The sequence below is a fragment of the Mobula hypostoma genome, chromosome 4 (genome assembly GCF_963921235.1).
Source record: "Mobula hypostoma chromosome 4, sMobHyp1.1, whole genome shotgun sequence".
NCBI lineage: Eukaryota > Metazoa > Chordata > Chondrichthyes > Myliobatiformes > Myliobatidae > Mobula > Mobula hypostoma.
This window is the reverse complement of record NC_086100.1, coordinates 54,348,560-54,376,355: the sequence shown is the minus strand read 5'-3', so window position 1 is coordinate 54,376,355 and position 27,796 is coordinate 54,348,560. Positions and strand designations below refer to the sequence as shown.

General features: G+C 41.3%; 1 protein-coding gene across 1 annotated transcript in view; it reads right to left on the bottom strand.

Annotated features, from left to right (window-relative positions):
* The window catches only part of lekr1 (leucine, glutamate and lysine rich 1), a 162,178-nt gene that overhangs the window by 38,687 nt on the left and 95,695 nt on the right, over nt 1-27,796 (bottom strand). Inside the window, exon 9 of the mRNA XM_063047290.1 lies at nt 253-346. Coding sequence (XP_062903360.1) covers nt 253-346 — 94 coding nt within the window. The remainder of the gene's footprint in view (nt 1-252; nt 347-27,796) is intronic.

Below are 27,796 nucleotides of genomic sequence, written 5' to 3'. Positions count from 1 at the left end.
AGGCATACTCTGATGGTGCTGGAAGCACGGTGACATTTGCGGGTTGTAGACACAGATAATGCATTTCATTGTTTGTTTTGATGTTTCTATGTATATATCAAGTACATTCAATAACTACATTTATTAAGTTCATGTGACAAATAAAGCTAAATCTTTATTTTTGGTTTGAGAAAGGAACCAAAAAAATCATGTCAAAACATTTATATTGTGACAATACAAATATTGGGAAAAAAAATCTAGCAAAGTCCTTACTTTTTCTCTCCAGCTTTCTTCATTTCTTAAATTCTGTCTAAAGCTTTCTTGTAGTTGCTCAATCCTATTTTGATGTGAAATTATCATCTGTTCCCTGTAACAGGACAATTAGTTTGGTGTTAAAGCTCAAGACTAACTTGCTCTTAACATCAAATTCAATATACTATTTCACAAAATATGTAATGCAACAATCATTTGTTTAACCAAAACATTCTGCTGAAAACCAAATGGAAGTTTACCAAACTAAAGTTAACAAATGATTAGTGGAAAATATTGTTCAAAAGATTGTATTATACTGGGAAATTACTCTTGATGTAGATAAGAGTGAGCTGGTTATGTCTACTTGGGCCAATGGCTTATTTTTGTGCTATAAATTCTCTGTGAATGAAGTAGGCTAGAATTTTGTTGATTGAGAATCTTTTAGTTTGTGGGGATGGAGGACGACTTTTCAAATCCTGTTTTACAGATCTTTGATGAGAAATATGATGCTCCAAAATAAATTAATTTAATTTTTAGGAGAACTCAGATCATCTTAACATAATAAAAAGATTAATTATTAATTACCAAATATATCTAACTAAAGGACCAGTAATGTGTAACAAAAGTTTGGCCAAGATTTCAAACCTACATGTTTATATTGATGAGAAACGAATCCAGAAAGAGAGTTCTTAAAATGACACTGCTATAGAAATTATGCATTACTGCCTGTTTTTCAGGACAAAAAAGTACATCAATTTCACTGTGGAAATACAAGTACTCAAGTTGTACAGGAAAATCCCTTTGCAAAAATGAAAGTGCTCCTCCAACTCCACAGGTCCTATAATACTCTTGGAAAGGGTCTACGTGGCAGAATAAATCATCCTGACAGATTACATTTTTAGATACTTGACCAATTTCAATGTCTTAAAAACAGGATCCATTTATGTAGTTTAATTTTTCTGCAAGTAGCATAAAAAACCCACTTTGCAGCCTATAGATCATGTTAGTGATTTTTCTTCCACAGACAATTAGCAATCACCAGGAAAATGACCAAGTGAGTCACAACTAATAATATCATTGTTTGGCTTCATGCAGCTTCTGGAAGAAGCCTGCAGCCTTCATTGATCGTTCACAAAGAAGCTAAAAACACATTATGCAAGCCTGGGAGTTAGCTGATAATTAAATAACCCAGAACATGGAATATTACAGCTCAGGAACCAGCCCTTCAGCCCAAAATGTTGTGCAGAACTAATTAAGCTAATAACACCTAATCCCTTCTGCCTGCACATGGTCCATATCTCTACATCTATGCACATTCACGTGCCAATCCATGAATCTCTTAAATTATATCTATCTTTATTGTACCTGCCTCCAGCAACAACCCTGGCAACACACTCCAGACACCCACTACTTGTGTAAGAAAATAAACTTGCTCCACACATTTCCTTTGAACCTTTCCCATCTCAGTTTAAATGCATGGCCTCTACTATTAGATACGTCAGGTCACTCATCGAGTGCTGCTGGTACCATGTAACCCAGTACTACCTGTCGCATGGTCGGGTGGTCGGCGACTAAACTGGCTCCCCCAACAGGCTTGCCTGGTGAGGAGGGTTGCTAGTCACCCTGCAGGATGAAAAAAAAGACCTGTCAAAGGGTGGATGAACCCTCTTGTAGGGTCAATGGCCATCTAGCAAACACGTGCCGTGAAGCATGGAAAGGGCACCCCTTGCATCGAAGTTTGGTCTGGCCATTCACTGCAACAGAACTTCCCCCAGCTGTCTTGGACCCCACCGTGCTATTGGATCCAGGAGGGGATGTCGAGAGGGTGGGTCTGGACCTGTGCAACCCCCTACTCACCTAAAATCCACTCACGCACACACTATGTTCCTTTCTGAGGAGTAGGGTATCTTCAACACACCCAAGTCCTGTAGCGACGGACAAGTGGCGAAGTGGTAGGTTTGACCAGCTGGGAGCCGTAGTCACAAGTCTGCATGTAGGCGGCAGGGGGAGAGTGCTCGCACATGGATTACAGAGCGGAGATCCAGTGAGGCAGCACCCTCTGAGTCTGAGCAGCCCTGTTTATGGAGGCACTGCTCACCCTATAATTAGGGAAGGGCCTAGAAAAGGTGGCTCAAACAAAGTCCGCTCACACCAACTTGGCCAGTCTGCCACGGCTGGCAGATCGTCCAACTCTAGCGGTAAGAATCACAAGCAGAATCTGATCGTTGCCTCATGAACTCTGTTGACAATGTTAACTCAGATCGCCTGGAGAGATGCACTGCACTTGTTGCTCGTGTGCTCAAGGACTACAGAGTGGACATTGCGGCTCTCCAGAAGTCCCGGCTCGCTGGAGAGGGAGTGCATCGTGAAGAGAAAGGCGGGTACATATTCTTCTGGTCTGGCAGGCCCGAAGAAGAACGAAGAGAATCTGGTGTGTGCTTGGCTATCAAGAACTGCCTCACAACAAAGCTACCAACCCTGCCTGTTGCTGTAAATGACCAAATCTAGAACTTGCGCACACCTTTGCAAGGAAAACGCCACCTCACCATGGTCAATGTTTACGCCCCAACTCTGACTAATCCCAGTGAAGTCAAGGAGGCATTCTACAGTGAGCTGAAAACCACCATCAGTAGTGTGGCAACTTCCTTTTCAAATCTTTTTATTATTATTATTATATTACTCAAAAGTAACGAGTACATCGAAGTAAACAACACTTACAATGTCTCAAGGGAAAAAAAACATTATTTTAAGGATTGAAAAATTTTTGGTGATAATAAGAAAACCTACTAAGCAGAAAAAAGTGGGAAAAAAAACCCCATTAGGTATACAACCCGGAGCCACACGTCATACAAAAAGCTTCTAAAGATAAACATCAAATCACCAGCAAGAAGAAAAAAAATACCAAAGATTTACAATTAGATTGTGGAGGAAATCTATCAATTAACTCAAATGACAATAACGAGCAAATGAACCCCATTTTTCTCAAAATCAGGTAAAGGTTCAAAGGTTTGACTTCTAATTTTCTCCAAGCGAAGACATAGCATCACCTGAGAGAACCATTGTGACAAAGTGGGAGCTGATGTATCCTTTCACTTCAACAAAATGGCCCGCCTAGCTATCAATGTAACAGGCAACTTCCGATAAGCTGCTGTTGCTGGGAGACTTTAATGCTCGGGTTGGCAAGGAGTCCACTGTGTGGCCTGGTGTGATTGGACGCCAAGGGGTTGGCAACAGTAACGGTAATGGTCTACTGCTCCTCTCGATATGCACGGAATTCAAACTGTGCATTACCAACACACTGCTCAGATTGCCAGACAAGCTCAAATGCACATGGATGCATCCACGATCTAAAAGCCGGCATCTCATTGATTATGTCATCACCCAACAATGAGACATCTCTGACTTTTGTATCACCAGAGTTAAGCGTGGAGCTGAGTGCTCAACTGATCATCAAATGGTGTGGTCGGATCTATGTCTATCGATCAAACCTCCACGCAGACTGAATGCTGCCAAACCACCCAAAAAGCTGAACACCACCAAACTGAAACATCACGAGTGTGCTGATGCCCTGAAATCCTTTATGGAAACTGCTCTTAGCAGACTGGTTGAGAATCCACCAGACGATATTACTGAGCACTGGAACAACTTCAAAGAAATGGTCTACAGCGCTGCCCAGGACACCTTGGGGAAAGTTGAGCGCAAGCATCAGGACTGGTTTGATGAGAGCAACCAATCTGTGCGAGAGCTTCTAAGAGCTAAGGCAGCTGCACACCAGGCTCTTCTTCCACACCCAAGCTCAAGTTCCAAAAAACATTCCTTTTTGAGTGCAAACTCAACTTTGCAGAGGCAGCTCAGAGCTATGAAAGACCAGTGGTGCGCAAACAAGGCCAAGGAGCTACAAGCCTTCGCTGACTGTAATGACTCAAGAAGCTTCTATGAAGCAATCAAGGTTGTGTATGGTCCATCAAAACAAGGCACCTCACAACTCCTGAGCAAGGATGTACATTCATCTTCACTGAGAAGTCAGAGCATATGAAAAGATGGCAAGAACACTTCCACGAGCTGCTGAACAGACCAGGAACCATCACCGACGAAGCAATGGGCAGAGTACACCCTCGACCCATATTGTTCAAGCTAGATGCTCCCCCTACTCTTTACGAGGTAATCAAAGCCACCAAAGCTAAAACCCAACAAAGCACCAGGGCCTGACGGTATCACAGCCAAGATCTATCAGTAGGATGGTAACACACTGACATCATGCCTGCACCAGCTGTTCACAAAATTGTGGGGAGCTGCAGAACTACCACAAGACTTCAAAGACGCATCAGTCATGACCATCTCAAGAACAAGGGAGACAAGAGAGACTGCAACAATTACTGTGGCATCTCTCTTCTGTCAGTTGCGGGAAAGTGCCTCGCGAAGATCATCCTTAGACGCTTGATGTCCAACATCAGTGACAACATTCTTCCAGAAAGCCAGTGTGGTTTTCGAACAGGCCGTAGTACATTGGACATGATCTTTTCACTGAGACAGCTCCAAGAGAAATGTGTTGAGCAGCAGAGAAGTCTCTATGTCACATTTGTTGATCCAACCAAAGCGTTTGACACTGTTGGTAGAGATGGCCTGTGGAAGCTCCTACCAAAATTCAGTTGCCCCCCCACGCCTAACCAAACATCATCCGTCAGTTCCATGAAGGCATGGAAGGCCGCATCAATATGTGTGGTGAGTTGTCAGACCCATTTTCCATCAGCAACAGTGTAAAACAAGGTTGTGTTCTGGCTCCTACTCTGTTTGGACTATTCTTCGCTGCTGTTCTTCAGGATGCCACATCAGACCTGAAGTCAGGGGTCTTTCGACAAACGAGGGCTGATGGCGGGCTCCTCAACCTCGCAAGATTGAAAGAAAAAACAAAAGTCAGGGACATTGTGGCTCATGAGCTACAGTTTGCTGATGACCGTGCACTGGTTGCCCACTCTCTCTCAAAGACTTACAGGAGATCACCAATCACTTTGCCAGTGCAGCCAAAAGCTTCAGACTGACAATCAGCTTGAAAAAGCTGAAAGTTTTGTACCAACCGGCTCCTGGCTCAAGCTACGAAGAACCAACTGTCCTCATTGATGACACTCGTCTCAATGCTGTCAACAAGTTTTGCTACCTGGGCAGCATAATAACATCCTCAGCTTCTCCGGATGTAGAGATTGAGTCAAGAACCAGAAAAGCCTGCTTTGCCTTTGGTCAGCTGAAAGATCGAGTTTGGTCACAGAACATCAGGTTGGCCACCAACTGCAAGGTATACAGGTATATCAACCTTGTTATATGGATGTGAGACATGGTGCCCATATCAGAGACACTTATGCCAGCTTGACCAACTGCAGCAGTGTCACCTATGTTCTCTGATGAAGATCACCTGGCGAGACAAGGTCTCCAATTCCGAGGTCCTCTCTCAAGCCAGAATGCCAGCAGTTTCAACCTTGGTGATGTCAGCCCAACTGCACTGGGCAGGAAATGTTGTCAGAATGCCTAATGGAAGACTATCCAAGGACATCTTGTACGGCCAACTGTCCAGTGGTACCTGAAAACGAGGAGGCCAATGACTACGGTACAAGGATGTTCTGCACAAGAGCCTCAAGAAAGCTGACATTGGCCCATCAACATGGGAGGATCTGGCTCAAGATCGCTCACAGTGGAGGGACACCATCAGAAAAGGTGTGGACGCTGCTGAGAACAAGCTCAACAAGGCAACAGAGGAAAGGCACAGGAAGCGCCACAACAGAGCTTCTGCCCCTGTTGCCCCTCCAGGCCTCACCTGCCAAGTATGTGGCAAGCGGTGCCTGTCAAGGATTGGCCTGTACAGCCACTCCAGGACGCACATATCAAATCCCACTAACTGACTGAAAGGAACCATCATCATCCTATGGGATGGAGGGAGGGAGGGAGGGAGGGAGGGGAGGGGGAGAAAGAGAGAGAGAGAGAGAGAGAGAGAGAGAGAGAGAGAGAGAGAGAGAGAGGGAGAGGGAGGGAGAGAGGGAGAGAGAGAGAGGGAGAGAGGGAGAGAGACACACTTCAGGCCTGGGTAATAGGTAAGAACTGTCAACTCTGTCTATCTATGTGTCTCATAATGTTATAAAATTATCTGACGTTTCTCCTCAGCCTCTGACACTCCTGAGAAAGCAACTCCTTGTAGCACATGCCCTCTAATCTAGATAGCATCCTGGTAAGCCTCTTTGGCACTCTCTCCAAAGTCTCCACATCCTTCCCATAACGCTACAACTACAATTGAACATAATACTCCAGACATGGCCTAATCAGAGTTTTATATAAAGTTCCAACATAATTTCCTTTCTCTTGAACTCAACACCTTGACACATTCCATAGGCCTTTGTTACAAACATATTGATTTGTGCAGCTACTTTCAGGGAGCTATGGACTTGGACCGAAAGATCTCTCTGTATATCAACACTGTAAAGGGTCCTGCCATTAGCTATGTATTTTGCCTTTACATTTGATCTCTAGACTGCAATCCCTCAGATGTTACCATTGTATGCTGCAGTGTGCCATGGCTGAAATGGTCTTGGTAACAAACAAAAGAAAATCTGCAGACGTGGAAATCCAAGCAACACACACAAAATGCTGGAGGAACTTAGCAGGTTAGGCAGCATCTATGCAAAAAAGTACAGTCACCGTTTCGGGCTGAGACCCTTGAGCGGACCCTTTGGTAACTTAGTTCAAGTGGGAAGATTATGGCTTGATGAGGTAATTTGCTGATCATAAATATGAACTGTCCCTAAAGGTAACAAAGCAATCCAGATGTGGTGTTCCACAAGCTTAAATGAGCAAGTTATTTTTATATGCCTGTGCATACTTTCAAGATAGATAACCTAAATCTAGAAGCTTATAAAGTTATCAGTAACTGTTTGGCAAGAAAGTGTAGCATATCCTTGTGAGACTGTTCTACACTTGTGGACATTTAACATAATTCTACAATACGGTTATAAATGAAAACCTTGCTGGTGCTAATGAGCAACAATGTACTGTAGAACATAAATCACGCTGTCCGTGTAATGGCTAGGACAATTCAAATAAATCTCTTCAAACAACTTATAACTCCCAAATGCTAAATCCTCAGTGGTCTCAATTGTATTAAATACACTTGTCAATTAAAACAGATAATAAATTCATCACTGTGTCCTATGTCAACTTTGACTATGGTGATTATGAATTGAGCTTTACTGTGTTGTATAAGTTTCTACTTGCATTTTCTGCAACTATTAACATACATTGGAATGCACTGTGCAAAACAGTTCAAAGTTCGGTTCAAGAACTTTGACAACCTTAAAATGAATGTAAAGTGCATATCCCGATGAAATATGTAAGAATGGAGGAGAATATGCATATACATAGATTTCAGTATTTGTAATGCTGCACATTGCTGATATCCCAATTTCTTCGTCTTATTGGTCTGAAGCAGTGTTGGACTCCATTGATCCACTGGGCATTATAATTAAGAAGTCCAGCAAACTACAGTGAATACACATCTTCACTCTAAATATAGATTAGTAGATTTAAGTAGCTTCTTAATATCATTGCTTGATTTACTCCAAATTAAATTCATCTTCAGATAGCTGAGAGATGCTTATTGTGGGAAATACAGTTTGGCAAAGATGGTTTAATAGATACCTCATGAATTTAACATATTTTGGATAGGAATGGCTCTTGGCAGCTCAAATGAAATAGAGAAATCAGAGAATCTGCTTACATTCACTTGATAGTAGATCATGAAGAACTATAGCTTACAATTAGAGGTTACATTCAAGTGGAATAATTTAAACTGATGCAAAACCTTTCTTGTTGAAAAAGTAAAGGTTCTGATCCTTTGAGAGTTGCCATATTTGAGCCTGAAGCTCATCATCCAGTAATCCAAGTTTCCCCTTGCATTAACGAGAAGCTAACACCCCCAACTGTACACAGAGCACATGCTTCTGAATATATCAATAATGTTGAGGTGGACACGAGGAATTCTGCAGATGCTGGAAATTCAAGCAACACACATCAAAGTTGCTGGTGAATGCGACAGGCCAGGCAGCATCTCTAGGAAGAGGTACAGTCGACGTTTTGAGCCAAGACCCTTCGTCAGTCCTGTACCTCTTCCTAGAGATGCTGCCTGACCTGCTGCATTCACCAGCAACGTTGATGTATGTTGAGGTGAAGTTGGTTGACAGCTTCAATTTCTTAGGTGTAAAGATCACCAAAAGCTTGTCCTGGTCCAATCATGTAGATGCCCCGGCTTAGAAAGCACACCAGCATCTCTATTTCCTCAGGAAGGAAAGGGAATCCTGCATATCCCCATTGATCCTAATCAAGTTTTACAGAAGCACCATAAAAAAACATCTTATCTGGATGTATCACAGCTTGGTATTACAACTGCTCTGCCAAAGACCACAAGAAATTGGAGAAAGCTGTGGACACAGTTCAGTCCCTAAAGAAGACCAGTTTTCTCTCCATTGACTCTAGCTGCACTTCCTCTTGCTTCTAGAAAGCAGCCGACATAATCATAACTCTTCCCACCCTGGTAATTCTTACTTCACCCCCATCCCCTTCCATCAGGCAAAAGATACAAAGACGTGAAAACACACACCATCAGATTCAAGGACGTCTTCTATTCCACTGTTATACAGAATTAATCTCTTGTATGATAAGAAGAACTCTTAATCTTTCAATCTAAGTACCTCATCATGGCCCTCACACCTATTTGTCTGTCTGCATTACACTTTATCAGTAACTGTAACACTATATTTTGCATTCTGTTAGTGACTTTCTCTGTGAACTACCTCAATGTACTTACATTTTGGAATGATCTGTATGGTTAGCATACAAAACAAAGTTTTTCCATTCAGTGCATGTGACAGTAATAAACCAATTACCAATGACCCAATTTTCACACTTTGCATGAGGCATATAATTGGTGGATATAATTTTGTGTGTGATATGGAACTATTAATCTACTATTTTGTCCTACATCTGGCTCGATACCAATAGCATCATTAGAGCCTAATCAATGTAGGACAACCCTATTTTGGCAACTAATCTCTGAATCCCAAATAATCTATTTTATACTTCTGACCTTCAATCTTTGTTCTTTAATTTGTTATGAACAACTCCCTTGTTGTTTAGACATATAGTTAAAATTTGCTCACTGATCATCCAAACTGGTCAAGTACATCAACATAAACACTTTGCAAAAGAAACATTAATAAGTTTAACTGAACATTTATAATCACAAAAGTAATAACTATTTCAAGCGGTGGCAAATTTTCCTCTGATTTTCCTTTAATGCCAGACAAATGGCTAATCAAGGGACACAAAGTTCTTTCTTTCAAGAATATTCATGTCAGAAATTAATGTTTCCCTTTTATTTTTTTGCATATTTATACTGAAGCATAGAAAAATTAATAGAAAGATTTCTGACTAAATATCCAAACAAGGAATAAGAGTCATATAAACACTCCACACTAAAAATGTATAAAATGCTTTGCATCATTTGATATAACAGAATGGAAGGACGTAACAAGAATTCCAAAAGATTACTCCTATGTAAATCAAGGATGTCATGCCCTGGGATATGTGTAGTATAGTCCTGAGAAACCACTATAACGGAAATACATACATTTTGCCAAATCGGAAACTGCTCACACTATCAAATCTTTATATTTGTAATTATAGTTGTGGATTGAGCAGTAGTTGGAGAAACATTGCTTAATGGAAATTGAGCAGAAAGGCAATTAAAATGGAACAGTTTTGTTATAGTGGAAAAATTAGTGGGTGTTATAAAAAATTGTCAAAAATTTCATTCATAGCTATAAGTTAAACTGTTACTTTACTAAGATGTTGATTAATGAGCTAAAAAATATATAGGTCATATAAAGCAAGTGTTAGTCTCTGTACTATGGGATCAGAGGAAATAAGACTGCTTATCCATAGCCCCACAAGAAAAAACTCCATCTGTGCTGCCAGATTTATCTTCACCTTCTCAATATAAGTCCCTCGAGACCATGTGCCCACTACACTGTCTTCAAGCCTTGCAATTTTCACAAGCTGTTCACCTGCTAAATGTTTGAGTTACATTCAGTTTTGGGTGAAATTGGTTAGGAGCTGTTTTGACATCTACATTGCCCAGATCCTACTTCTATCTCTATCTTCAATGATTTTATGGCATAATTATGAGATACTGAAAGTACTCATCTGAATATGGGTGTGAATTTTCAAATAAGGCAGTGTAGAGGTTAGATAGTATAGAAATGAAATCAAAGAATTGACATCAATCACATTTTATATCACTACTGTCTTATAAATATCAGGTGCATATTGTGCTAATAATTTACTGAACATGTAGCATTCCTGGAATCAGGTTGCAAAGGACAATGACAAAATTTAACCTGGGTATTTCAAAGCATAATTACTAGGTGATCACTGTAGAGTCAAACACCATCAAATTCTTCGAGGAAAGGAACAGACCAACACTTGTCTTAATAAGGGTGGTTTAGGTCAGAAGGCAGGAGGATACACAGGTGGCGAATACCTGCTTTGACAGACTGAACTACTCCCCTGTATCTGTGCTGTGCTATCGAATCACATTTGACTAGGCCCCTTCAGTTGTTGAATAAGCTATAGTCATGACAAAGACGGAATCATCTGTTTCAATCCCTTAGTTACATTGTATGAATAAAATGACAGGGATTTCAATGAAAGTCCATCAAAGCAATTTTTACTCAGAAGGGCTGTGAAGGGTCATTAATGGAGTATATCCAAAGCAGAGATCAATAGTTTTTTGGATTTTTACAGAATCCATAGAAATGAAAATAATAAGGTTAAGTGCCAATGAAGTAAAAGTTGATCAACTATGAGACGGGCACAAGGGTTGAATGGCCAACCCCAGCTTCTCTCCCAAAACAGGTGGTTTTAAAGTCTTTCCTACCCTACCACATTTTCAGTAATTCTTGCCTCCTGCTACAAGTTAAATGGAATATTGTGAAGATAGGAATGAACAAAATTAAAGCAAAGGTATCAGTAGTAAAATGTGGTCATGCCTCTTATTCCACAGCAGATTTTCGTAATCCAGGACATGGTAAGCTAACAAGCAAGCCTTTAAAAATCTTTCTTTTACATTGAATACATTTTTAAAAAATCTACAATATCTAGATTTATGATTTTGGTATTTCAATAGTTAGAAAACTCTGAAAAATCTATAAATGATCTTACAGACACTAATGTAGAAGAAATTTTGTTCTGTGGGAGTTAAAGCATGGTATTTAAATATGAACTTAATGCTTTGGGAAGAGTTTAAATATATCTTTGCCTTTTAAAATGAATCAGCTAAAGCCAAATAAAAATGGTTCCTAAACTAAACGAGGCTGAGAATGAACAGAATTACAGATGTGTATGGTGCTAAATGTCATACCTTTCAGGAAGTTAATTGATCAAAGCAACTAAATATTAGTCTCACCTGGACAGCATCTTAGGGGTTGGACTGATCAATGCAGTGACCTTTGTAGTCAATGACCTTTCCAATTAAAAACACAATTACTGTTTGCTCAAAAATGGAATTTTTCCAAATTAAGTTAATCCCTATAAAGATCAATCAGAGTTCAAATGTCTAGAAGGCCCTTCTAATACTCAGCATGCTAATTCCAACAGTGTATTTAATTCACTAATGTTGCAAAAATGTCCCCTAGTTATTGTCAACATTCTGATCCAGATTCAATTAAATCAGTGTAAGTCTGATTTCATGAATCACTCTTCAGAGGAAATAGCCATAAGGTGTTACATTTATCAACCAAAGTTTGAATCCAGACCCTAGTCATTCGTTGATTTATTTTAGATCCACAAAAGATGCCAGTTGTTAATTGAGACTAGCAGACTATATAGTTTTATCCGATGACTTACTAATTAGTCTAATCTTAGAAATATTTCAATTCATAATAAATATGCTTAGATGGATAGATTTGGCTATAAACTTCTATACAAATTTTCTTCCCAAGTTGTATGGACTTTGCTAAAGATTTGGGAGACTTCTAATTTAGTATAAAACTATCAATCTAATATGTTTTTAACAATTTATTAATGATTATGCAAGTCAACAGCATGTGGACACTGAATGCATATTAGTGTTAATTTGGTTCCTGTCATCAGCTATTAATGTTCTTAAAATAAGTTGAACTATCCCATGTTTCTGCCTTGGAACAGCTTCTGGTGAGACTTTCATATGTGCTTTTACTACCTCTGGATTCAAATACTTCAATGCTGTTCAAACAATCTTTCACTAGTACTTGCTGCAAAATTGACATCATGCATATAGTATCTATAGTACTCCTACATTAATTTGTACTATGTCCCATTCGCTCTGTGCTTGAATTTATTTCATTTATTGATTTAGAGTCCCAGCATGGTAACAGGCCATTCCAGCCTATTGAGCCCACACAATCTAGTTACACTCATATGACTAATTAACCTATTAACCCGTACGCCATGGGAATGTAGGAGGAAACCCATGTGGTCGTTGGGAGAACAAACAGACTCCTTACAGACGGTGGTGGGAATTGAACCTGCATTGCAGGTGCTATGCTACTGTGCCATTGCATTAGCTGGAACCTGCCTACTTTTTAAAATTCCTGTCTTTATTTTCAAATTCCTTCATAGCCTTACCAATCTCTTTTAATTTAACAGTCCTCTAACAGTCCAAATTCTCTCTACTCCTTATTTTCTAGCATCTTGTCCATCTCAAACTTTGGCAGCTACCTTCAGCTGCTCAATATCCAAACTCTACAAGTTTCTTCATTATCTTTCTATTGCTACTTTGTACTCTTTGATTTAGATGTATTTATTTATCATATGTACATCAAAACATACAGTGAAATGCACTGTGCCTGAACAACCAACACAACTGCAATGTGCTGAAATGTGGCAAGTGTTGCCACGCATTCTGGTGCTAACATAGTGTGCCCACAACTTTCAGCAGAACAACACAGGAAATAACCAAAACAACAGCAAAACAAGCCCCTTTCCTCCCTGACACCCACCCACTCACACACACAGATAATCCTTCAACCCCAGGACAGGCTGCCTCTGGGCCTCCAGACTCATGGACTAGCAAACCCACATACCAACAGCTTGAGCCTTTACTGCAGATCGATTTTTGGGCTTCACTCTTCAGTATTGACCCAGGGCTCACTGATAACTGGACAACAAACTCTAGGTGTTGAACTCAGATTCACTGACTTGGGGAGTCAGTGTCCTTTGTGCATTCTGCCTGCATGGATATCTGTTCCTGGGACCTCTTGCCTTAATCTGTAATGATATCCTATCCACTTCTGCTTTCACTCCACTTTAAAGGGGTTCATCTGAGCAGGTATGTGAACAACCGTCCTAACATCCGAAATTCTGTAGCAATTGTTTTGTGACAATACTTCTATGAAGTTTCTATGGAATAATAGTCTAGATTGTGCTGGAATATGTATGAATTTAGGCGATAGTGGATATTGGACTGTTGGAAAATGATGCTGGGGACAATGAAATGGTGGATGAACTGAATAAGTATTTTGCTTCAGTCTTCACTGTGAGAGACAGTAGCAATATGGTGGAAGTTCTACTAGGTGTCGGGGTGATGAAGTGTGTGAGGCTACCATAACTAAAGAGAAGGTTCTTGGAAAACTGAAAGATCTGAAGGTAGATAAGTCACCTGGACTAGATGGTGTACAGCCCAGGGTTCTGAAAGAGGTGGCTGAACAGATCGTGGAGGCATTAGTAATGATCTTTCAAGAATCTCTAGATTCTGGAATGATTATGGAAGAATGGAAAATTGCAAATGTCACTCTGCTCTTCAAGAAGAGAGAGAGGACACTATGGCCAGTTAGTCTGACCTCAGTGGTTGGAAAGATGTTGGAGTTGATTGTTAAGGGTGAGGTCTCAGGGTACTTGGAGGCACGTGATAAAATAGTCAGCGTGGTTTCCTCAAGGGAAAATCTTGCCTTACAAATCTGTTGGAATTTTTTGAAGAAATAACAAGCAGGATTGATGAAGGAGAATTGGTTAATTGTGTGTATTTGGCTTTTCAGAAGACCTTTGACATGGTGCCACAAATGAGGCTGCTTAACAAGCTACAAGCTTGTTACAGGAAAGATTCTAGCATGGATAAATCAGTGGCTAATTAGTAGGAGGCAAAGAGTGCGAATAAAGGGAGTCTTTTCTGGTTGGCTGCCGGTGCTAGTGATGTTCCATAGGGGTCTGTGTTGGGACCGATTCTTTTTACCTTATGTATCAATGATTTGGGTGATGGAATTGATGGCTTTGTTGCAAAGTTTGCAGATGATATAAAGATAGGTGGAGAGGCAGGAGTTTTGAGGAAGTAGAAAGGTTACAGAAGGAATTAGACAGATGAGGTGAATGGGCAAAAAATGGTGGATGGAATACAGTGCCGGGAAGTGTGTGGTGATGCACTTTGGTAGAAGAAATGAAAGGGTTGACTATTTTCTAAATGGAAAGAAAACACAAAAAAACTGAGGCACAAAGGGAATTGAGTCCTTATGCAGGACTCCATAAAGGTTAATTTGCAGGTTGAGTCTGTGGTGAGGAAGGCAAAGGTGATGTCAGCATTCATTTCTAGAGCACTAGAATATAAAGGCAAGGATGTAATGTTGAGACTTTATAAAGCACTGCTGAGGCTGCACTTGGAGTATTGTGAGCAATTTTGGGCCCCTTAGCTTAGAAAGGATGTGCTGAAACTGAAGGGGAGTCAAAGGAGGTTCACAAAAATGATTCCACGATTGAATAGCTTGACATATGAAGACTGTTTGTTAGCTCTGTGCCTGTATTTTCTAGAGTTCAGAGAATGAGGGGTGACCTCATTGAAACCTATCAAATGATGAAAGGCCTCATAGAGTGGATGTGGAGAGGATGTTTCCTAAGGTGGGAGAGTCTAAGACCAGAGGACAGAGCCCAGAATGGAGGGACGTCCTTTTAGAACAGAGATGAGGAGGATTTCTTTAGCCAGAGAGTGGTGAATCTGCAGAACTCTTTGCACAGGCAGCTTTGGAGACCAAATCTTTATGTCGAGATTGACAGATTCTTAATTGATCAGATCATGAAGGGTTACGGGGAAAAGACAGGAGATGGGGGCTGAGAGAAAAATTGATCAGCCATGATGAAATGGTGTAGCAGACTTGATGGGCCAAATGGCCTAATTCTGCTCCTATATCTGATGATCTTATGGTACCTTTCGTTTGTGCTGTATGACGCCTTGTCCGTAGTTCCTAAATCACTGGTGGTCAATAACATTTAGGAAGAATTGAGAAACATTTAAAAGTTTCTCAATTTAAAATCATCAATAGGGATGGGAGAGGTTCTGGAGGATTGGAGGGTTGCAAATGTTGTTCCTTATTCAAGAAAGGGAGTAGAGATAGCCCAGGAAATTATAAACCAGTGAGTCTTACTTCATTGGTTGGTAAGCTGATGGCAAAGATCCTGAGAGGCAGAATTTATGAACATTTGGAGAGGCATAATATCATTAGGAATAGTCAGCATAGCTTTGTCAAAGGCAGATCATGCCTTATGAGCCTGATTGAATTTTTTGAGGATGTGACTAAACACATTGATGAAGGTAGAGCAGTAGATGTAGTGTATATGGACTTCAGCAAGGCATTTGATAAGTACCCCATGCAAGACTTATTGAGAAAGTAAGGAGGCATGGGATCCAAGGGGACCTTTGTCTTGTGGATCCAGAATTGGCTCGCACACAGAAGGCAAAGAGTGGTTGTAGAAAGGTCATATTCTACATGGAGGTCAGTGACCAGTAGTGCGCATCAGGGAGCAGTTCTGGGACCATTTCTCTTTGTGATTTTTATAAATGACCTGGATGAGGAAGTGGAGGGATGGGTTAGTAAATTTGCTGATGACACAAAGGTTGGGGGTGTTGTAGAGTGGAGGGATGTCAGAGGTTACAGTGGGACATCAATAAGATGCAAAATTGGGCTGAGAAGTGGCAGACGGAGTTCAACCCAGTAAGTATGAAGTGGTTCATTTTGGTAGGTCAAATATGATGGTAGAATATAGTATTAATGGTAAGACTCTTGATAGTGTGGAGAATCAGAGGGATCGTCGGGTCCGGGTCCATAGGATACTCAAAGCTACTGCACAGGTTGACTCTGTGGTTAAGTAGGCATATGGTGCATTGGCCTTCTTCAACCATGGGACTGAGTTTAAGAGCTGAGAGGTAATGTTACAGCTATATAGAACTCTGGTCAGGCCCCACTTGGAGTACTGTGCTCAGTTCAGGTCACCTCACTACAGGAAGGATGTGAAAACTATAGAAAGGGTGCAGAGGGGATTTACAAGGATGTTGCCTGGATTGGGGAGCATGCATTATGAGAATAGGTTAAGTGAACACGGCCTTTTCTCCTTGGAGTGGCGGAGGATGAGAGGTGACCTAATAGAGGTGTATAAGATAATGAGAGGCATTGATCGTGTGGATAGTCAGAGGCTTTTCCCCAGGGCTGAAATGGCTAACACGAGAGGGCAGTGTTTTAAGGTGCTTGGAAGCAGGTACAGAAGTGATGTTAGGGGTAAGTTTTTTTTATGCAGAGAGTGGTGAGTGCATAGAATGGGCTGCCGCTGACAGTGGTGGAGACAGATACGATAGGGTCTTTTTAGATACTCCTGGACAGGTACATGCAGCTCAGAACAATAGAGGGCTATGGGTAACCTTAAGTAATTTCTAAGTAAGTACATGTTCGGTACAGCATTGTGGGCCAAAGAGCCTGTATTGTGCTGTAGGTTTTCTATGTTTCTATTTAAAAGTTAAAGAAGTAAAGAATATATTTAATATCACATAGAACATAGAACACTGCAGCAGAGCCCTTTGGCCTATGATGTTTTGCCGATCTTTTAATCTACTTTAAGATTGATCTAACGCTTCTCTCCCACATCGACCTCTATTTTTCATTCATCCATGCGCTTATCTAAGAGACTCCTAAATTTCCCTCTACCAACACCCCTCAACAACGTGTTCCATACACTCATCATTCTCTGTAAAACACCTACCTCTGACAATCTCCCTATACCTTCCTCCAATCACCTTAAAATTATGCCCCCTTGTATTAGCCATTGCTGCCCTGAAAAAAAGGTGCTAGCTATCCAGTCTATCCATGTCTCTTATAATCTTACACTCCGTTCTCAAGTCACCTCTCATCCTCCTTCTCTCCAAAGAGAAAAGCCCTAACTCACTTGACCTTTCCTCATAAGACATGCTCTCTAATCCAGGAAGCAGGCAGCATCCTGGTATATCTCCTCTACACCTTCTCTAAAGCCTTCACTCTTCCTATAATTAGGTGAACAGAACTGAACACAATACTCCATGTGTGGGCTAACCAAAGATTTATAGAGCTGTAATATTACCTCCTGGCTCTTGAACTCAATCTCCTGACTAATGAAGGTCAACACACCACACACTTTCTTAACCTTCCTATCAATGTGCAGTAACTTTGAGGGATCTCTGGACAGAGACCTCAAGATCTCGCTGCTGCTCCATACTGCTTAGAGCCCTGCCGTTAACCCTGTATTCTGCTTTCAGCTTTCCACTTCACACTTCTTTGGATTGAACTACATTTGTCACTTCTCGGCCCAGCTTTTCACCCTATCAATGCCCTGTTGTAACCTACAACAACCACTTACATTATCCAAAACACTACCAACCTTCGTGTCATCTGCAAACTTACTTAGCTACTCTTCCATTTTCTCATCCAAGTCATCTATAAAAATCACAAAGATCAGGGGTCCCAGAATAGATCCCTGTGGAACAGCACTAGTCACTGACCGGGCAGAACATGATCCATCTACCACCAACCTCTGACATCTGAGGGCAAGCCAATTCATTGGAGAGCTCTGTAAGACTGATCATCTAAGCGAGTATCGGATATGAGCCTTTAATCTGTGGAACAGAGGGTGTCTGATATTTTGGTGTCTGTCAAATAGGGCCAGACTCTGTAAAATAGGACAATCTATAGAGAGGTTGGTGTGCCAAACAGGTATTAGTCAGAAACTAAGAAATAAGTTGTCTAGCAAATAAAAGCAATTTTCTAAAATCTTAATCGGTCATGGTCCGGTCCATGAAGTCCGTATTCTCGTTCACGGTCTGGTCCATCGACCCTTGCTCCAGGTTTTCCTGTCTACCCTGTTTCTGTTATTGTTGAGTTCTAATTGAGGCAGCTGATGCTCGTTGGGGCTGGCTGCATAAATACCTTCAGAGACCAGGGCGTGGGGGCTGGATTGTTCTTGTCCTTACTCCTTGTATCCCTTCCTCTGCCCTCTGTTTCCTCGCCTGAAGCCTTGCCTTGTCTTGCCGGTAACTCTCGCCTCGCCTGAAGTTCTCATTTCGCCTTGCATTGCCTGAAGCCTTGCCTTGTCTTGCCTTGCTGGTAACTCTCGCCTCATCTCGCCTGCAGTCTTGTCCTGGAGCCACCCCATACCTAACTCCCTTCCTGTCCCTTGCCTCCGCAGGGTAAGTCAGGCCGTCTTGCCATTACCCAGCGGTTGGTTCTGTCCCTTCCTGTCCCTTGCTTCCGTCGGGTAAGCCAGGCCGTATTGCCGTTACCTATGGTTGGTTCTGTCCCTTCCTATCCTTTGCCTCCGTTGGATAAGCCAGGCCCTCTTGCTGTTACCTGCAGCTGGTTCTGTCCCTTCCTGTCCCTTGCCTCCATCGGGTGGAGATCTGCGCCCTGCCCAGGAGGAGCTTCCAGTCTCCTTCCTCCAGCCTCGCCTTGCCTCAAGTCTCCTGCTTCCAGCCTCCAGCCTCACCTCAAGTCTCCAGCCTCTAGCCTCCTGCCAAGCCTCACCTCAAGTCTCTAGCCTTAAGACGCCAGCCTCCTGCCAAGCCTCGCCTCTAGTCTCTAGCCTCCAGCCTCAAGCCTGAAGACTCCAACCTCCTGCCAAGCCTCGCCTCTAGTCTCTAGCCTCCAGCCTCAATCCTGAAGACTCCATCCTCCTGCCAAGCCTCGCCTCTAGTCCTAGCCTTAAGCCCGAAGACTCCAGCCTCCTGCCTCCTGCCAAGCCTCACCTCTAGTCTCTAGCCTCAAGCCTGAAGACTCCAGCCTCCTGCCAAGCCTCGCCTCTAGTCTCTAGCCTCAATCCTGAAGACTCTAGCCTCCTGCCAAGCCTCGCCTCTAGTCTCTAGCCTCAAGCCTGAAGACTCCAGCCTCCTGCCTCCTGCCAAGCCTCGCCTCTAGTCTCTAGCCTCAATCCTGAAGACTCTAGCCTCCTGCCAAGCCTCGCCTCTAGTCTCTAGCCTCAAGCCTGAAGACTCCAGCCTCCTGCCTCCTGCCAAGCCTCGCCTCTAGTCTCTAGCGTCAAGCCTGAAGACTCCAGCCTCGTCCTTGCCTAGTTCTGGGGTCCGAGCCAGAGGCAAGACCTAGGCACTGGGTCCTTGTCCAGTCTCTGGCTCGGAGTCCAAGCCCGGGCTCCTAGTTCTCTTGTCCAGTCCTGTTCCGGGTTCCTGGTTTTTGTGTCCATATCCTTGCTCTCACCCTGTATCCTAGTTCCGTCCCTAGTCCTTCAGTGTCTGTTTCTTGCACATGGGTCCATTCCCAGCCGCGTCCGTATGACATAATCAATAAGTGATTTATGACTATTTTAAGGACAGCAGTCTGTACAGAATAGTTAACAGAGGGGCTATTTGTTCTAAGATTGTACCTTTCAGCCACTTTCTCACAGACAGTACCTGTCTAGTAACTACCAATTTGACTCCAAACTTGTCCTATCAGAAATATCTCCTATGTCCTATCCATTACATCCTAGCTTCTGCTTCTTATATCTAACTTTCCTAGTTTTGTTCAAGTCGCTAACCTGAACTTCGTTTCTCCCTCCATAGATGGTACCTGACCTGCTGGGTGTTTCTAGTATATTCTGTTTATATTTAATACCGTGAAGCAGTCCTGACTGTAACTATGCAATGCAACAACAGTCATGCTCTATAAGGCACATGACAGGAGTTTACCAATTCCTGGAGTAGTTCTGTGTGAGGCATAATGAGATCAGGAAATGCTGCTAATACTCAGCTAGTCATGCAACATCTCTGAATGGACAGAGTTTTAACAGGTCACATCAATGATCTAAGAACTTAAAAGCCAAAATCTGCAACTAATGCAAATCTGACATAAAAGAAGAAGGTTAGACCCGCTGCCTATTTCAAATGTTGTGTTTATTACGGATTCCCTGTACCTGCAGTGTTTTTGTGCTTTTGAAACATTGGGATATCCATGTAATTTTGAAATATTGTTCTTTTCTTTCCAGTTCAGCAATTGCTGCTTAGCAGCAGCTGCACATACCCAAAATGACTACATTAAACATTGTGCTCTAATACATTCGCTGTAATGATGACAGTGCACTGCATGGTGGGACATCCATCCATATTTGGTCCATTGGTGTAATGTTCAGCCAATTGTGCTTTGATTTTGCAGGTTTCACCAGGGAAACCACTGTTGATGTGACACTTTATCACAGGATAAAATTGATATCCACCCAATAAACAACAGCACAAATCCAGCTTTCGCAGTCAGACAAAGCGATATCTCTTCTGAGTATTATAAACCAAGAGAACGATAGTTCTAAGTTGGTTTGTCTCATGATGGTTCAAGAGAGAATCTGGTATGCCTCAAACCTCTCTTTTTCAGGATACATACTTACAGACTATATGGCTGTTTCGAGGAGGAATCGATAGATTGCAGAGAAGCTGGTACAGGTATTGCACACTACCACTCCATCTAAATACAGCACCCAGTTGATTGGTGTATATTTACTTTGAATTGTGGCAGCTGATGAACTTTCCCCAAATTACATGCAACAAGTCAAGGTGACACAAGTTGAAGTTGAGACTTCTCCAGATGCCTCATTGGGGACTTTGCATATTGCTGCTATATTGAAATATCCTGCATTCTTTAAGCAATCAAAACAGAAACGAAATCAACAAAGCAGATAAAGATTCAAAGCAATCTTGAAAGACTGTGAGAAAGATTTGCTGTTAAGAGTGAGAAGGCACACTGCGAGTGATAGCAGTGTAGAAATAGAATCATTACTAAGTGTCCCGTTAAAGACTTGGCATAGTTTATAGGAACATCTATAGTAGCACTTATAGTAAAAAAGTCTTGTTAAAAGAAATAAACTACCATTTAATAATAAATGCATTTAGCTGTGGTTCGGTTGCTGTACCCTTTCCATTAGGTGAAGTGGATGGAATTATTTGTTGGTTAAAGGCCTTTCTACATTCTAGTATAACAATGTACTAATGTGATCAGCAGTGAGTTAATACAAGAGATTCTACAGATCACTGGTTCCCCTCCTCCTTCCTTTTCACCCATGGTCCACTCTCCTCTAACAGATTCCTTCTTCAGTCCTTTACATTTCCCACCCATCTGGCTTCATCTATCACCCTTAAGCTATTGCTCCTTTTATTCTGGTGTCTTCCCCCTTCTTTTCCAGTCCTGAAGAAGGGTCTCAGCTCGAAACATTGACTGTTTATTCATTTCCATCTGTGTTGCCTGATCTGCTGAGTTCCTCCAGCATTTTGTGTGTATTACTCAGCAGTAAGTTACGTCCTGAGCTGTGAGGTATACGGTCAGTATTGCACTCCTAGGACTGTTAGGTCACTCTATCAGATCCATCCTAACACAATGAGCCAATACCTATTATATCAAATGGAAATTCATATTATTAATTTACCATTTATGATTGCTTTCTCTATCCTTACTGATACAGAAATGTTATATTGCTCACTCTATCCAATGGCTTTGTTACTCCTCAGAATGTTAATAGTTTTGATTCTTCATATTTTGTAAACACTTAAGTTCCATTGAATCCTATTCCTGATATTTCTCTTCTTGCAGACTTGGACTAGTTTATTGCCCATTTTTCACATCCCATTTAATGAACTATCATCTTGAGTTAGTCTGTGACACATGACCATTTCGTCACAGAATTGTGCTATACAACAAGAATTTTCAATTCTTGTCCTTTTACCTCTTTCCTTTCCACTATCCCTGGTCTTGAGCATTCCTTCCATGTGAAGCAGTGACTCACTTGTACTGTATCCAATGCTTGCAATGTGGTCTTCCTTATATTGCAGAAATCAAAAGAAAAATGAAATGACCGTATTGCAGAAGACTTCCATTAAGTCTGCAGGGTGACTATGAGCTTCCAATTTCCTATCACTTTAAATTCTCCATCCCACTCTGATCGATCTTTGTCCTTGCATAGTTCTAACAATATTCAATATAAGTTTCAAGTACAGTGCCTCAACTTCTATCTGGCACCTTACAGACTTCTGGCCAAATGTGACAAAACACAGCCCATTAACTAAAGATTTTTCTGTTGGTCTGACCTGTTAAATATTTCCAGCATTCTTTTCTATTCTGGTTTGCAACAACTACAATATGTTGTACAACAATTTCAGCATAGTTTCCTCCTCCACTCTCCTGTCCTTATTCACCTGTTTACTCGATCTACGAGCAGATTGTTAAGTTTTGTAACTCCAAAACATGAAACTAATTGAAAGCAAAAAGACAGGAGCTCAGGAGAATAGGGCTTAGTTTTGTTTTCACTTTAAGTGAGGTGCGCACATATGCTATTTACTTAATTTTACAGGTAACCCACAATGCATTATGTAAACAAAGAATGTTTAATCAATGAATTTACAATATTACTCAAATATTAAATACGCAACAGTCCTTCCTATAAGCTCAGTCTTGTGGCTGTGAAATAATCTCAGGTTCTGAGGCCTCCTATGTGGTGTTTTTAGGAGTTGACTCTGAGACTGCAGGAGGTGACTCTGACAGCTCTGGACACCTTTCTTCTCCTCTACTTGGCTTTTCTCTCTGGATCTACTTGGGTCCCGGCTTCTTTCTCACTCTTTATCCTGTTCTCGATTCCTTTCTTGGTTGCACTCCTTTTCCCTATCCTTGGTCCTCTCATGATCTCTATCGCGGTCTCACTCATGGTCCCAATCCCTCTCACATTCCCGCTCTTTTTCTTTCTCACATTCCTTCTCTCTTTCACGCCCTTCTCTTTCTCACTCATTATTTTTCTCTATATCTTCTCCCTTTTCAACTTGTCTTTCCTTTTTATTTTTCTGCTTTCTTGTGAATATCTCTTTAATTTGCTAATATCTTGAGAAATTAAGTCTCATTTATCCTATTCCATTTCCATAGCACTTATGTCATCCTCCTCTTTTGTTTCCTTTTTCTTCTTTCTAGGATGTGCATCTTGATCGTGGGATGGTGCATTTAGTTCACTGGAGTATAATGTGTAGTCAAGATGTACAAGACCTCAGAGCAAGACTGCTGTATCAAAGAGACATGAGAGACTACAGTGTACTCAGCTTTGTGGACATGGCACTCCATCCCAAGGGTTTCACCATCCACTACATGGGCCAGACAGTGGCATCAGGTAAAGGTATAGGTGACAGTATTTGCTTCTTGATTAACTTGTCATGGTGCATAGATGTGGTGGTTCTGTCTCAATCCTGTTCCCCAGATAGAGACCAGTGAAAGCCTTGTTCCTCTTTTTGTAAAATTGCCAGGTGTCAATTCAGAGGAGTCTGTTGCCAAGCATATGTACCTTGTCTTGTTGATGTTATTTTGTCTGACAGAGAAGGTGCTTTTACTCTGGTTCCATTTGGGAAGAGTCATAATATTACCTCTGATACTAGTAAAACAGGAAGTTTGACACTTGAGCCCAACTGTCCCTTCAAGGTGTAGATGAGTTTAATCATGTTCAACTTCTATAAAATTGGAAGAATTAATCCTAATTATAATTTTTAAAAACCGCCAAGTTTCACTTACCCTTTCAGTGAATATCAACAACCCCTCTGCACTAAAACATGCCACCTTATGGCTGCATGGTTAAGGGGCCAGATGCAAAGTGTATTGCCCACTTCAGTTCAGAAAGTTATGCAGACTGGTCGATACTAATGGTGGAGGAGGGCAGATATGTCAAACGACCTACATGTCATTCTGTACCTCTAGACTGCAACTTGCTGGTGTGCATGTCCACATTGTACTGACAGCAGCTGGCTGGCATTTCTCGAGTGACTTCCTGGCAAGTATTGTTGTAATCTTACCCTATTTTTTTTGAAAGTAGTATGTAAATAATGTATTTATCACACTTTGTGAAAAAGATCTAATCCCTTTCTCAAGGAGGACCAGAAATATCAAATATTTGGGATCAAGATTACAAGTGCAATCCAATTTTTATCATTCTAAGAAGCTGCTGGCACAACTATCATAATTTTGGCAAACAAAATTGAAATAAAGGAACTGAAAACAACATCTTGCCCCATGTGGACTGCATTAATGTTGAGTATTTCAGCCCAGTACTGAGAAACTGAGAAGAAGTTCTTTGTGTTTGAATTGAGGACTTTGTCATAGTCCTGGCTACCACATCTGATCCTGCTTATGTATTAGTCTGAACATTTTCTCAGGATGATGTGAGCATTGGATTTTTCCCCCTGAACATTATACAGTGAAATAAAAAAAGCATACAGGGGTTTTAATCAAAATCTTCAATCACCATTAGAGTCTAGATCAACAACTCTGATGTTTTATTTACTTCAAGCATTGAACTTTGTGCGCACTACGCTGTTTTGAATATTTAACTTGTTTATTTTGAGAAAGTTCTTCAAAAAATAAAATAGAAATGGGAAAATAAAAACTATTGTGATGCTGGTAGGAAAAAATGGTTCAGTTGAACTTATTTAATAAAGTCCAAGAAGTTACTATTGTTAGAAATAACAGAGTGTAGCAAAGTGGGCATATAACAGATAATGAAGATGAAAACTCCAGGCCTCTAGTAAGACTAGTTATTAGAAATTTCATTTCTATGTTTGGATATGCAATGTTGACTACCAGATTATTATAGATTAAATATAATGATCTGGTAGTCAGCACATAGGCTAACTGATATCTTTAAAGTGAAAAGAGATTATATACTACAAGTAAAGTAAATGAAAGGTTATAAAATATTATGAATTATAGGAAATCTCCTATGCATTTCTCAAAGTAAATCAGTATGATATTTTATCAGAAATAAGCACTCTAAGCAGTATGTTCATTTAAAGCTAGAAACTGGCATTGTTATTATTTCTAGAGTCAGTGACAAGATCAGCTGAGTGTCTAAATTTTCATTTTGCTTTCTCTTACTACAATTAAATAGGGTTCTGGTGAGACCCTACATAGGGTGCATAATTTTTTCCTTATACTTTATAAGAAAGGATTTGTTTTCAATAGAAACAATGCAGTGGAGGTTCACTAGTCTGATCTCTGGGTAAGCAGGACTGCAAGATGAGGAGATCTTGAACCACTTAGGCCTACTATTTGAAAGAACGAGTGCAATCTAACTGAAACTCACTCAATTCTGCCAGGACAAGGCAGATGGGATGCAAGAAAGATGGTTCCTCTTCCAAGGCCATGATTCAGATTCTCAGAATATCGGCTGAGATTTTTAGAATCGAGATAAGGAAACATTTCTTCTCACATTGAATAGTGAACCTGCGGAGTTTATTGGCACAGAGATCTGTAGAGGAAATCACTGACCTTGCAGAATATGTCCTGCTATCTCCAAGCAGAGTGTTAGGAGGACTACATGAGTTGCTAATCATACAAGAATTTGAAAGTGCACAAAGAAATAAAAAGCTGTTTTTGAGAACTGAAGCAATTGCCATTGAATTTAAAGGTTTCTTGCAAAGTGGTTGCTGCTGTACTGTGATAAATCAGCTCAACAGCACTGGTGTAATTTTGTCTCAGTGTGTGAGAAATGATTGGTTTTGCATCGTCTCCTTCCAAGGCAGAGCAAACCTACTAGACAAGGCAGGTTTTGTTGTTGTTTTCAGAATTACCAGGTTCCAAAAACATTTGTATAGCTAGAAATTTACAGTTTTCACAGACAGTAAGCTTCTATAGGGTATTTTTGATGTACTCACAAATGTCAGTTGGCATTAACAAGACTGAAGAAATTGGTGTTTGCATTGCCAATGTCTACATTCCAGAGAACTAGAGCAGACCACAATCAGAATGGGGATGCAATACCTTGACTACCATTTGGTGTATTGTAAGTAAGCCAGCAGTACAGAATGAGATTATGTTATTAAAGTTGAAAGTAAATTTATTATCAAAGTACATCTATGTCACCATAAACCAGTGGTCCCCAACCTCCGGGCCGCGGACCAATACCAATCCGCGAAGCATGCAGTGGTGCAGCGGTATCCGGAATAGACAATAGGTGCAGGAGTAGGCCATTTGGCCCTTCGAGCCAGCACCGCCATTCACTGTGATCATGGCTGATCATCCACAATCAGTATCCAGTTCCTGCCTTATCCCCCAACCTTTGATTCCGCTATCTTTAAGAGCTTTATCCATCTCTTTCTTGAAAGCATCCAGAGACTTGGCCTCCACAGCCTTCTGGGGCAGAGCATTCCACATATCCACCACTCTCTGAGTGAAAAAGTTTTTCCTCAACTCCGTTCTAAATGGCCTACCCCTAATTCTTAAACTGTGGCCTCTGGTTCTGGACTCACCCATCAGCGGGAACATGCTTCCTGCCTCCAACGTGTCCAATCCCTTAATAATCATATATGTTTCAATAAGATCCCCTCTCAGCCTTCTAAATTCCAGAGTATACAAGCCCAGTTGCTCCAATCTTTCGAGATATGACAGTCCCGCCATCCCAGGAATTAACCTTGTGAACCTACGCTGCACTCCCTCAATAGCAAGAATGTCCTTCCTCAAATTTGGAGACCAAAACTGCACACAGTACTCCAGGTGTGTTCTCACCAGGGCCCTGTACAGCTGCAGAAGGACCTCTTTGCTCTTATACTCAATTCCCCTTGTTATGAAGGCCAGCATGCCATTAGCTTTCTTCACAGCCTGCTGTACTTGCATGCTTGCTTTCAGTGACTGATGTACAAGAACACCTAGATCTCGTTGTACTTCCCCTTTTCCTAACTTGACTCCACTTAGATAATAATCTGCCTTCCCGTTCCTACCACCAAAGTGGATAACCTCACATTTATCCACATTAAACTGTATCTGCCATGCATCTGCCCACTCACCCAGCCTGTCCAAGTCACCCTGCCCAAGTCACCCTGCATTCTCATAACATCCTCCTCACATTTCACACTGCCACCCAGCTTTGTGTCATCGGCAAATTTGCTAATGTTACTTTTAATTCCCTCATCTAAATCATGAATATATATTGTGAACAGCTGCGGTCCCAGCACTAAACCCTGCTGTACCCCACTGGTCCCCGCCTGCCATTCTGAAAGGGACCCATTAATCGCTACTCTTTGTTTTCTGTCAGCCAGCCAATTTTCAATCCATGTCAGTACTCTGCCCCCAATACCATGTGCCTTAATTTTGCCCACTAATCTCCTATGTGGGACTTTATCAAAGGCTTTCTGAAAGTCCAGGTACACTACATCCACTGGCTCCCCCTTGTCCATTTTCATAGTTACATTCTCAAAAAATTCTAGAAGATTAGT